Source organism: Erpetoichthys calabaricus, chromosome 11, assembly GCF_900747795.2.
Source record: "Erpetoichthys calabaricus chromosome 11, fErpCal1.3, whole genome shotgun sequence".
Lineage (NCBI taxonomy): Eukaryota > Metazoa > Chordata > Cladistia > Polypteriformes > Polypteridae > Erpetoichthys > Erpetoichthys calabaricus.
This window is the reverse complement of record NC_041404.2, coordinates 107,224,861-107,237,927: the sequence shown is the minus strand read 5'-3', so window position 1 is coordinate 107,237,927 and position 13,067 is coordinate 107,224,861. Positions and strand designations below refer to the sequence as shown.

Sequence of the window (13,067 nt, the reverse complement as noted above, 5' to 3'; positions counted from 1 at the left end):
TAAAAAATAAAGGGTCTAAAAAATGGCACTTTACTGTGTTGTGTGGTCCATGAACAGATTTTTGAAATACTAATAGCTTATCTACTGTATTCATGGTTATTTATAGAACCTGCTATGGATCTTCAGAAAATTTCTTTCTGGAAACTTGTTGTTGAAAAGGGTTCCAAATCAGGACAGTGGCTGCAGGTTTTCTTTCGGACCAGTTTCCTAATTAGAAGACCATTCTTGCTGATCATGAGATTTGGTAGTTAACTATATGTCTCGTTAGTGCTTTCATTGACCTAAGACAAATTATAACTACATTGTAGAGCAGGGATCCTCACTCACTGTCTTGGAAGGCCACAGTGGCTACAGGTTTTCAACCAATATATTCATTAGAACACATTTATTTTCTACTAAAGAAATTTGTTTTAGGGCTTACATTTAGTTAACTCACTTGTTACGATTCAGAACGCTCAATTGCTGTTTTAGTTTAAGCAGCTGTGTTCAGGTTTCAACTGTTTCCCGTTTCTTAATCGGCTATGCAATGAAATGCCAATTAAAAAGAAACCACCAGTTGTCCCGCTAACTTGGTTCCATTAACAATTGTGAATGTGTATCTTGAAGTATCAGTGTTAATAAAATGCTTAGAAATAAAGAAAAAAGGGAGAACATTGTGATGTGCAAATCTGTTCTTGTCTGCAAACGAAGTGGCTCTTGAGGCTAAGGATCTGTGCTGGTATCCAGAAGGTTGCCGGTTCGAATCCCTGTCACTGCCAAAAGAGATCCTACTCTGCTTGGCCCTTGAGCAAGACCCTTAATCTATAAGTGCTTCAGGGGCGCTGTACAATGGCTGAACCTAAACAAATTCCTAATGCGAGAAATTGTATACAGTGATCCCTCGCTATATCGCGATTCGCCTTTCGCGGCTTCACTCTATCGCGGATTTTATATGTAAGCATATTTAAATATATATCGCGGATTTTTTGCTGGTTCACGGATTTCTGAGGACAATGGGTCTTTTAATTTCTGGTACATGCTTCCTCAGTTGGTTTGCCCAGTTGATTTCATCCAAGGGACGCTATTGGCAGATGGCTGAGAAGCTACCCAACTTACTTTCTCTCTCTCTCTCTCTTGCGGTGACGTAGGGGGGTGTGAGCAGGGGGGCTGTTCGCACACCTAGACGATAGGGTCGCTCGTCTAAAAATGCTGAAAGATTATCTTCACGTTGCTACCTTCTGTGTGCAGCTGCTTCCTGAAGCGACATGCTGCACGGTGCTTCGCATACTTAAAAGCTCAAAGGGCACGTATTGATTTTTGATTGAAAAACAAACTCTGTCTCTCTCTATCTCTCTCTGCTCCTGATGGAGGGGGTGTGAGCTGCCGCCTTCAACAGCTTTGTGCCGCGGTGCTTCGCATACTTAAAAGCCAAACAGCCGTATTGATTTGTTTGCTTTTCTCTCTCTCTCTAACATTATCTGCTCCTGACACGCACTCCTTTGAAGAGGAAGATATGTTTGCATTCTTTTAATTGTGAGACGGAACTGTCATCTCTGTCTTGTCATGGAGCACAGTTTAAACTTTTGAAAAAGAGACAAATGTTTGTTTGTAGTGTTTGAATAACGTTCCTGTCTCTCTACAACCTCCTGTGTTTCTGCGCAAATCTGTGACCCAAGCATGACAATATAAAAATAACCATATAAACATATGGTTTCTACTTCGCGGATTTTCTTATTTCGCGGGTGGCTCTGGAACGCAACCCCCGCGATGGAGGAGGGATTACTGTAAGGCGAAATAAAGAACAAAAAAAAAAAGTTAATGTTCTTAGAAAAATAAACTCTATAATGTAATTAAAATTTTTTGATGAATGAAAGCACTAACAAAGCTGGGATTGTAACCACAGTGCTGCAAGACATAAAGGTGCTCGGACATCTGAAGCAGTAGAAGAAAGGCTCTTGATGGAGATGGCACTTGGTGAAGACAAGGACACCAGTTCCCTAGAGGTACACCCCATAAAGCCAATGGTGGAGCAGCCAGGAGGTCACAACAAGATCAAGTGGCCAAATGCAACTCATTAGATAGAGTTGCTGAAAGTCTACTCTGACTTGAGCCAAGTTTGAAGTTGTCATTTTGAGGAAGAGTAGAGAATAAGCTTACCATTCCTTCAGGAGATCATCTTTGAGGAGTACAGAGAGAGATTTGGAAAACTTGTAGGTAGAAGTCGACAGCCCCAAACAAAAGGAGAAAGAAAGACATTAAGCAGCTTGTTAGAACTATGCTTCATTTCCATCAGAGCTGAAAGAAAGCTTACACTCAAGGAGAGAGTAGGCCTGAAGGTGTTGTGGATGAGTTCAAGCAGTGGCTTGCCAAGCTACGAAGACAATTAGAAGGTAGAGGAACAAAATGGAGAAGCAAAGAACTAATTTCTTCATAGATCTCTTTAAGTAGCCCTGCCAAATGTTGGATGAGAAGTGAGAAACTGGATACTACAAAGAAAGAGCTGGAGCAATATATCAAGAATCAGTACAGTGACAACAACTAAGCTATACCTATCGGCTCACCAGAACACGTGCCACACCCAGCTCTGCCATCCTTACCTTTTGATACCTCCCCAACTATACTGTAGGAGGTGGAGGAAATTATACAGAAGGCAAGGTCAGTGTCATCCTCTTGACCTAATGAGCTCTCCTTTAAACTTTTATAAGAACTGTTTCTGAGTGTTGAAGGTACTATGGGGGCTTGAGAAAACCGTGTGAAAGAGGCAACAAATTCCATTGGAATGGTAGCAAGTAAATAAAAAAAAAATATAACAACATAAATTAAAATAAGGCAATATTAGTTAACATAAAAAAAAGAGTAAGGTCCGATGGCCAGGGTGGACAGAAAAAACAAAAAAAAAAAAACTTAAGAAGGCTGGAGAAAAAAATAAAATCTGCAGGGGTTCCAGGCCACGAGACCGCCCAGTCCCCTCTGGGCATTCTACCTAACATAAATGAAATAGTCCTCTTGTGTCTAGGGTTCTCACGGAAGAACTTGATGATGATGGTCATGCAGACTTCTGGCTTTTAATCCATCACTGTTGGAACATCATGGTGCCTTGAGTAGATGGTGCCACCAAAAGGACACCGGAAAAAGAAACAGAAGAGAGAATAGGGGTTAGTACAGATTTTAGAGCTACCCTGGATAGTTATTATAATGAATTGGATATACAGAGTATCAGGATTAAATTACAGTGACGTTATGAGAAGGCCATGTTAAAATAATGTGTTTTCAGCAGTTTTTTAAAGTGCTCCACTGTATTAGCCTGGCGATTTCCTATTGGCAGGCTATTCCAGATTTTAGGTGCATTAGTATGTCACTAAGAGAGACATCATGCTCAAACTAGGTAAAGTGTGACAAATGCTGGTGAACCTTGGAAGGCAATTGGTCTTTCCAAAAAAAAAAAATCATAACTACTACTCTATGACCAGATATTATGTGCTCTGCAGTGGAAAGAATGGCATAGTGATGCTCCGATCGATCAGGCAATTTTTCACTACAAAGGCTCGATCAGTGATCGGTAAATTGGCAGATCACAGAAAACAATCGTTTCTGCTCCTGATAATTTAGCTGCAGGTACTCCAGTAGAAGATGGGAATATTGGCCTTTAAATTTAAAGAAAGTGTAAAAATAAATGGAGAAAAGGATTTATAGAAGTCGCCCTGCCCAGTTAGACAAATGGCAAGGAAAGCTACTTTTAATTTAGACCATTTTATTTTGTCCTTTAAAACTGACAGTGTTTGTCTGAGTTTGGACAGTGAGATTGTGTTAATTACAGCAGTTTACATATTCAACTTGAAAAATAAAACAAGAATTTGAAATTGCTGCTTAGTAAAAAACAAGAATTTGAAATTGCTGCTTAGTAAACAATAGGCTTGTTAGCTAAAAAGCAATATGTGTCTGTTTTACTTGTAAACTTGTTAAGCATGTTTAGCTTTGTATCTTCTTGACTAATAACTTATGAACAGTTGAAAGATTTGCGGCTTATTAAAAGATAGCTAGATCGATACAGTAATCCCTCACCTATCGCGGGGGTTACATTCCAGAGCCCCCCGCGATAGGTGAAAATCCGCGAAGTAGCGACCTATATTTATTTTATTATTTATACATATTTTAAGGCTTTATAAACCCTTCCCACACTCTTATAAACCTTTCTCACTCTCTTGTTAACCTTTCCCACGCTCTTATAAACACTTCCTATGCTCTTAAACACTTTCTACATTCTTAAACACCTCAGACCAACACTGCACACTGCACGCAGCGATCAGACGTCAATGTGTCTGCACTCGCTTTGTGAAGGGGGGCAGCTGAACTCATGCTGAGCAGAAATGGACTTTGTGCTGCTTCTGCCAAAATGCCTGCTTGTCGCTCTGCGCGAGGAGTGTGTGTGTGTGTGTGTGGGTGGGTGGGTGTGTGAGAGCTGAACGCACCTTCGCTCAAACCCCCCCCCTCCCCGGAAGCGCAGTACGCTCCTGCCACTTCGCATTGTCAAGGGGGTGGGGAGCTGAATGAACGCTAAGGAGAAGTGGACTTTGTGCTGGCTTTGTGCTGCTTGTCGCTCTGCGTGTCAATAATTTAAAAGCCTGTACATCACCAATTTTCCTGTCTCACTGTCTTGTCTTGCGTGAAGTTAAAATGTTTTATAATAGTGAGATGTTACTCATATCCTTAGCCCGACATCCACATATCATATGTGTTAACAAAGTGTGTTTTATAAGTTTACATGTGTTTAAAGCATGTAGGATGGGTATATTAAGGCTTAAACTATAAAAATGTTTATTTATATGGTCTTTCTATATCGCGGATTTTCTCCTGTTGCTGATGGGTCTGGAACATAACTTCCGCGATAGGCGGGCAATCACTTGTATTTAAAAACCCGCGAAGTGGTGAATCCGCGAAAAGTGAACCGCGAAGTAGCGAGGGATTACTGTACTTTATTAATCCCCAAGGGAAAATTCACATACTCTTGTTCTATGTTGTTTGTGCATGACGTACAATATGAGTTTTTTTAAGAAAGAAGTACTGTATAATTAAAATGGCAATCCATATTTATAATTACACCAAGATTTATGAATGTCTAGCTTGTATACTGATGAGAAAAAACACTTGCATAAATATATTAAGTTTATATTTTAACAGCAACAAAAATGCTGTAGTGCAATTAAAGATTATAATTATTAAACCTATAAAGTACATTTTAGCAATGTTTAATTTTGCATAATAGCTGCCTCAGTTGCAGTTTGTTTTGAGTACAAGTACTGATAGCAATGTACTCAGGTATTATCAATAACAAAATGTGATCACGTACATAAGAAAACTTGAAAAAATCAAAACAAAGGCTTTTTAACAGTAGTTCTGAAATAAGGGATTTATGTAAAATTGACAAACTTTAAAGTAGGGACAAATGTGAAAAGGAGGGGCATTTCTGGAAAATAAAAGCACTGTGAGTTTCTGACATTTGAAATTTGAATTAATTTGAATCCTCTTTTAAAAATAACTCATTAATAGTTTTACTATCTGATTCCAGTAGGAAATGTTAAAAGCATACTGACAAACCAGACTTTAAAAGTATGTTGTTACAAAAGCAGCTGTTAAATGCCAATGTCCCCAATTATCTTGGATTTCAGCAGTACATACATAATAACATTGGACACTTTGTTTAGTATTGATTCAGAGAAGTATTTTTCAGTTACTAGACAGAAAATGTCAGAATAAATTTAGAATGTACACATGCTAATGTAAATCGAGTAGATTATGATGTTATCACTCTTTTTAAAAACCCTATGCTAAAATAACCCAGAAATCATAATTCCCATTTGATGTTACACTAGGGGTATTCTTACTTCTGTTGCACATTAAAGTTCAAGCCTTGCATTGTATTTTGATGTTTTTTGAATGCCAATACCAGTTTACTTCAGTGATAACTACTTGATGGACATATTAGTGTTTTAAAACTGTTGTTACTGTTCGTGTTTATTTTATATTACAGAAAAGGGCACAATATTGTTCACTTTAATAATGGAGGTACTTTATTAAAAAGCCTTCAAATGGGATTTCTGTTTTTGCTGTGGTATTGAATATTGTAAAATTTCAATGATATTGGTATTACGACATCCCTAGTCCTAATTATAAAACTTAACATCCCCTGGGAAGAGGGCATGATGGCAACCCATGTAAGAAAATGTCTCAAGTACACATGGCAGTCATTGGAATACCAAGATGCTGGCAGGAAGGCCAAGGTGTACTCCAGAGTTTGGATGTTCGAGCTTTGTTAGCATTGCAGTAGTTGAACTGCTCCACCGTGCTGGCGTGACTGGGTCAAACCTACTGAAAATTGTAGAGTAGCTGGGAGAAGACGCATAGAAAGCTAGAATATTGACTGATTCAATAGAGGAAGTACAACATTTGGGGGTAAAAAACACTGCAAAGGCAGATGCATGGGGTGGTGGGGAGACATCCCTAATGCACCATTGTCTCTCCACCAGGAAATATACTTGAGTAGGGAGAAAAACATCAGTGGACGGGGGCCTCCAGCTGACATCCCAGCAGCTGACCCCAAAGGGGACCTGTGGATGTGCAGCAGGCTGAAATGCCAAAGCAGGAATAAACATCTAACATGTGCAACGGTCAGTTAAAAACCACGTTTCATTATTATCATAGGCTGTCTTTTAATTAACCTCGGATAAGCGGGAGACGATGGATGGATGGATGGATGTCTTTTAATTAGGAAACTGGTTGGAATGATGACCTGCAGCCACTGTGACTTTCTGGCACTGTGAATAAATATCCCTAATTCTATGGCATTAATCTGAAGAACCACTTCGGCACCTTTTATTTGATGAGTCACAGTGAGGTTTTAAAAAGATGTATTGCCATTGGTATAAAGGAGCCCGAGTAGTATTTTTTTGGAACACTTCAGCTGAATAGTTTGTTAGCTTGAATACTTAATAATAGTGTGTCAGACAAAGGATGTGCAACATTTTTCAAAACAGCACTCAGTTTTGTTTTCATTCTGTCTTTCGCTACTACTTCCAAAGGGTCAAGAGTACATCCCAACAACTGTGGTACCAGGGGGGGTTCATGCCCGGCCGGGATGCCCAGGAGGAGCGGAGGAGGGCTTGTGCCTCCTCCAGGACACGAGGGGGCGGCCTCCCTGGTTGTTTTGGGGACCATGGGTACAGAGCTTGGAAGCTCAACCCTGTAGGCGCCCGTGGTCGCAGCCAGGGGGCGCCCCGATGCCTTGGGAGCCCTTGACCTCAGTACTTCCGCCACACCCGGAAGTGTTGGGGGCAAGAGTATTGGGGACACCCGGAGGACTTCCGGATACACCGACAGAGCTTCCGCCACACAGGGATGTAGCTACGGAAGCCCTTAGGATACACGTGGAGTCCTTCCAGGGTGTATTAAAGGGGCCGCCTCCCTCCAGTCAGGGTCAAGAGTCGGGAGGAAGAAGACAAAGCTTGGTGGAGAGGAGTGGAGGCGGACCAGAGACTAAGAAGGCATTGTGAGTGTGGCCAAGGACTTAAAGGGGTGTTTGGTGCTGAGGCACTGGGATTGTGCACTTGACCTTTGTATATAATGTACAATAAACGTGTGTGTGGTGAAACCAACTTGTCTACCTGTCTGTGTCCGGGCTGTTCCCCACACAACTAAGCCTGCCTTTTTTAATTAGCTTTTTGATTCAGTGGGCCTCTTTCAAAGTGATGTTACTGGCTCAGCACTCCACGGCATAGAAAATTGTACTAGCCATCACAGAGTTGTAGACCCTGTAAAGGTTGTCACTAAAGTGGTTAATGGTAGTAAGGCTGTATTATAGTAAATCAGTAATTGCAGTATTTAATTTTTTAGAACGCAGGTTTTGCCAATAACAATTAATTTAGAAAGGCTAAAAAAAAGTTTGTGTCAGTTTAATGTTTTGTGTTTTCTAGTATTTATGTAACTCTTGTAGATTTATAACCATTTATATTTTTTTTTCAAGGTGTCAGCCATAATGTCCACGTAAAAGGAAAGAAATTGATATCTGGAATAGCTGAAACAAATGGCTGGTAAATATTAATATTTACATTCTTCCATTTTCAGCATACTTTGAAAAAGTGTAACACCAAGATGGAACTAGTTTATGAAGAAAACTTGTAACCTTAATATCCAGAACACTTACAAGCTGTCAGCTATTAATGCTTTGTATTTTGCACACATTGTTGAGTGTAAGCATAAACACTACCCTTTAGAGCAGAGAAGTTGCTCTGTCTAAAAATTATAGTAAACGGGGACCAGTAAATAGGACTTAGAAAGGAGGGACATAAATAGCAATATTTAGTACCTGAAATACAGTTATTCTTAAAGTAACACCAAAAGCTAGACTCTGTCACAAGTATATGCAGTTTTCTTCATTAAATTGTGTAACACCAAAGTGGAGGAAAAATTGAGCCATCTGGATGGTACCACAATAGTCATGTAAAGTAAGTGAAGCATGTGGAAAAGAAATGCCACGTTCCACTAAGTTAGAAAAGCCATATTGGTGAGGCTGTATTGTACAGTGCACTGTGAAGAGATAGAAGAGAGGGTTGAGCTGATTTGTTTTATAAGACTTCATTTGTCTTTAACACTAGAATCCCTGAAGCCTACGAAAAAACTCATAATCCCTGGGCACTTTAAATTCCTTCACTCCTCTGCATCAGCATCTTTTCTTTTGTAAATGTGTCGATCAGCACATGCAGCAAGCAGTCTGCTGTCCCATTCCCCCACCCTCGATTGAGCTCAACTCGGGCAAAAAGTTCTCCTAGCTCAAGGCTGTTTATCTGCGTGTGAGGTGCCTGGAGTTGTATAGGGTAAGTAAAAGAGTATATCATTATTTGGAACACATGCATTCCATGTGTGTTCTGTGTCTACAAAGATCTGGGTAAGTGCAGGATGAAAGGAAATGCGAGGCAAGAAACACATACCTAAAGCAGAAACTTTTTTCCATGTTATACTAATAATGACATGTAGTGTCTAATGTGTGAAGACTTTAGTCCAAATATCAAACACATGCATATTTTATTCAAGTACATAACCAACGTAAAAAAAAATATTCAATTTACATATTGCTGTCAATGAGTTACAAACCTAAGCTCAAATGTCAATTGACAAAAAGTTAATGCATATTCTTGAATGGTGCAGAGAGAAGAATTACTGCCTTATAACCAAGAGGTTGCTGGTTCCATTCCCGGCACTCTGCGTTTTGAGTAGTGAGCTGCTATTATTATTATTACTATTATTATTACTATAATATAATAAAAACATACATTTGATTTGAGTCTGTAACACCCTGTGTAAATTTCGGCTACTTGTAGAAGTTTGCACTTTTTTTTTTTTTTTTTTTTTTATATTATTCAGTTTTATTCTCTCAGTGATGTTCACATGGTACAATGATCTTTCCTCTCTCTCTCTCTCTCTCTCTCTCTCTCTCTCTCTCTGTGTGCTGATGCCGTTTATCTCCATTCTTTTCACAAGAGCAGTGATGATCACAGTCTATACTATGGTTGATGCCTGCTCAGAATTATTTGTTGTATCAGCAGTCAAAAATAAGATGTCCCATGACTGCTTTCAGACTGGACAAAAGCAGAACCGTAACAACAGACAGCTTCTTCACAGTGCTTTTGCTGGCTAATAGACCTCTGCACTGCTACGCAACTCTGCATCCAAGAATACAAATTAACTGTCTGTCAATTGACGTTTGAGCTTGAGTTTGTAACTCATTGACAGTAACATGTAAATTGAATGATTTTTTTTTTTTTTTTTTAACTTTGTTTTATTCTTGAACTAGCAAAATACCCGCGCTTCACAGCAGAGAAGTAGTGTGTTAAAGAGGTTATGTAAACATATATATACATATATATACATATCTACATATACACATCTACATATACATATATATACATATATACATATTCGGTGACTAAGTGCGTTGTAACACGGGCTGTGATTGTTACATGGGAGGGAGACGACAAATCACAGCTTCCCGCTTTCTAATCGGGCCTGTGATTGGTGCTTTGACTGATGCCTAGATCCCACACCATCTCCCCGTAGGAGAGGCGTTAGGCAAGTGTCATTGAATAGCGGCACTGCAAGTTTAATTTCTTTTCAATAAAGTCAGGCGTTAGGCAAGTGTCATTGAATAGCGGCACTGCAAGTTTAGTTTCTTTTCAATAAAGTCAGGCAAGTGTCATTGAATAGTGGCACTGCAAGTTTAGTTTCTTTTCAATAAAGTCAGGCAAGTGTAATTGAATAGCGGCGCTGCAAGTTTAGTTTCTTTTCAATAAAGTCAGGCGTTAGGCAAGTGTCATTGAATAGCGGCGCGTCATTGAATAGCGGCACTGCAAGTTTAGTTTCTTTTCAATAAAGTCAGGCGTTAGGCAAGTGTCATTGAATAGCGGCACGTCATTGAATAGCGACGCTGCAAGTTTAGTTTGTTTTCAGTAAAGTCAGGCGTTAGGCAAGTGTCATTGAATAGCGGCACGTCATTGAATAGCGGCACTGCAAGTTTAGTTTCTTTTCAATAGTCAGGCGTTAGGCAAGTGTCATTGAATAGTGGCACTGCAAGTTTAGTTTCTTTTCCATAAAGTCAGGCGTTAGGCAAATGTCATTGAATAGTGGCACTGCAAGTTTAGTTTCTTTTCCATAAAGTCAGGCGTTAGGCAAGTGTAATTGAATAGTGGCACTGCAAGTTTAGTTTCTTTTCAATAAAGTCAGCCTTTAGGCAAGTGTCATTGAATAGCGGCACGTCATTGAATAGCGGTGCTGCAAGTTTAGTTTCTTTTCAATAAAGTCAGGCGTTAGGCAAATGTCATTGAATAGCGGCACTGCAAGTTTAGTTTCTTTTCCATAAAGTCAGGCGTTAGGCAAGTGTAATTGAATAGTGGCACTGCAAGTTTAGTTTCTTTTCAATAAAGTCAGGCGTTAGGCAAGTGTCATTGAATAGCGGCACTGAAAGTTTAGTTTCTTTTCAATAAAGTCAAGCATTAGGCAAGTGTCATTGAATAGCGGCACTGCAAGTTTAGTTTCTTTTCAATAAAGTCGGGCGCGCTTTGCAGCAGCGAGTTCTGCTTTTAAATTTTTATTAAGAAGAAAAGAAAACCTTTTTAAACTGAGGAAAAATATACCAATAACAATTTGTTAAGGATCTGTTTTTTTGTGAAGCTGTCTTTACACAGCTTCTCCGCTGTTTTATAAACGAACGCCATATAAGTCCGTCCTTTCTGCTTGCTTCGCGGTTCTGTAGTGGTTTATTGTTCGTCTATTACGATTGTTTTTATAAACGAATGCCATATAAGGCCATCCTTTTTCCTTGCTTTGCCAAGGAAGTAGCCTTTTTATTTAATGCACGGTTCTCCGTTGTTTCATTGTTCGTTTATTACGATTGTTATAGTTGCCTTTGTATACCACGTTGTCAGTTGAGCACTCCGGTTGGAATATGATCAAGCCGTGGAAGCTTACTGTTGAGAGTGCAACGTATAGTTGTACAGGAGAAAAATGGCAATCTTTTGTAGGTCTATGAACTTAATTTATGCCTGTATGCGTCAGTCGCTTCATATTCTTTTCGAACCTTATCAATTGTGTAATGTGTTTTTTGAACAGGTTTGATTCATCGAAGTGATCACTCGTGCTGTGTTCAGTCAGTCACTCACTCGCTTCTTATTGTTTCGCTGCCTTCTCAATTGTGTAATGAATGTTTTCTTCAGCGCTCTTTGTGGCTGTTCCTTGTTTTCAGTTCACGTGATTACGTAGGAGGCGGCCATCGAGCTGCACTCCATTACAGTATATGGACAAAAAAGAGGTTCCAGTTATGACCATTACGTGTACAATTTCGAAATAAAACCTGCCTAACCTTTGTAAGTAAGCTGTAAGGAATGAGCCTGCCAGATTTCAGCCTTCCACCTACACGGGAAGTTGGAGAATTAGTGATGAGTGAGTGAGTCATTGAGGGCTTTGCCTTTTATTAGTATAGACTAGCAAAATACCCGCGCTTCGCAGGAGAGAAGTAGTGTGTTAAAGAGGTTATGTAAACATATATATACATTTATACATATAATATCTACATACAGTAATCCCTCGCTATATCGCGCTTCGCCTTTCGTGGCTTCACTCCATCGCGGATTTTATATGTAAGCATATTTAAATATATATTGTGGATTTTTTGCTGGTTCGCGGATTTCTGCGGACAATGGGTCTTTTAATTTCTGGTACATGCTTCCTCAGTTGGTTTGCCCAGTTGATTTCATACAAGGGACGCTATTGGCAGATGGCTGAGAAGCTTCCTGGCTTACTTTTCTCTCTCTCTTGCGCTGACTTTCTCTGATCCTGACGTAGGGGGATTGAGCAGGGGGGCTGTTCGCACACCTAGACGATAAGGACGCTCGTCTAAAAATGCTGAGATTATCTTCACGTTGCTATCTTTTGTGCAGCTGCTTCCTGAAATGACATGCTGCACGGTGCTTCGCATACTTAAAAGCTCGAAGGGCACGTATTGATTTTTGATTGAAAAACAAACTCTGTCTCTCTCTCTCTCTCTCTCTTCCTGCTCCTGACGGAGGGGGTGTGAGCTGCCGCCTTCAACAGCTTTGTGCCGCGGTGCTTCGCATACTTAAAAGCAAACAGCCCTATTGATTTGTTTGCTTTCCTCTGTCTTTCTGACAGACTCTGCTCCTGACGCGCACTCCTTTGAAGAGGAAGATATGTTTGCATTCTTTTAGTTGTGAGACGGAACTGTCATCTCTGTCTTGTCATGGAGCACAGTTTAAACTTTTGAAAAAGAGACAAATGTTTGTTTGCAGTGTTTGAATAACGTTCCTGTCTCTCTACAACCTCCTGTGTTTCTGCGCAAATCTGTGACCCAAGCATGACAATATAAAAATAACCATATAAACATATGGTTTCTACTTCGCGGATTTTCTTATTTCGCGGGTGGCTCTGGAACGCAACCCCCGCGATGGAGGAGGGATTACTGTATACACATATCTACATCCACATATACATATATATACATATACAAATTTACACATCTACATTAT

General features: G+C 39.9%; 1 protein-coding gene across 1 annotated transcript in view; it reads left to right on the top strand.

Moving 5' to 3' along the window:
* Positions 1-13,067, top strand: part of mis18a (MIS18 kinetochore protein A) — a 121,422-nt gene that overhangs the window by 47,066 nt on the left and 61,289 nt on the right. The window contains exon 2 of the mRNA XM_028813689.2: positions 7,997-8,063. Within this exon, the coding sequence (XP_028669522.1) occupies positions 7,997-8,063 (67 nt within the window). The remainder of the gene's footprint in view (positions 1-7,996; positions 8,064-13,067) is intronic.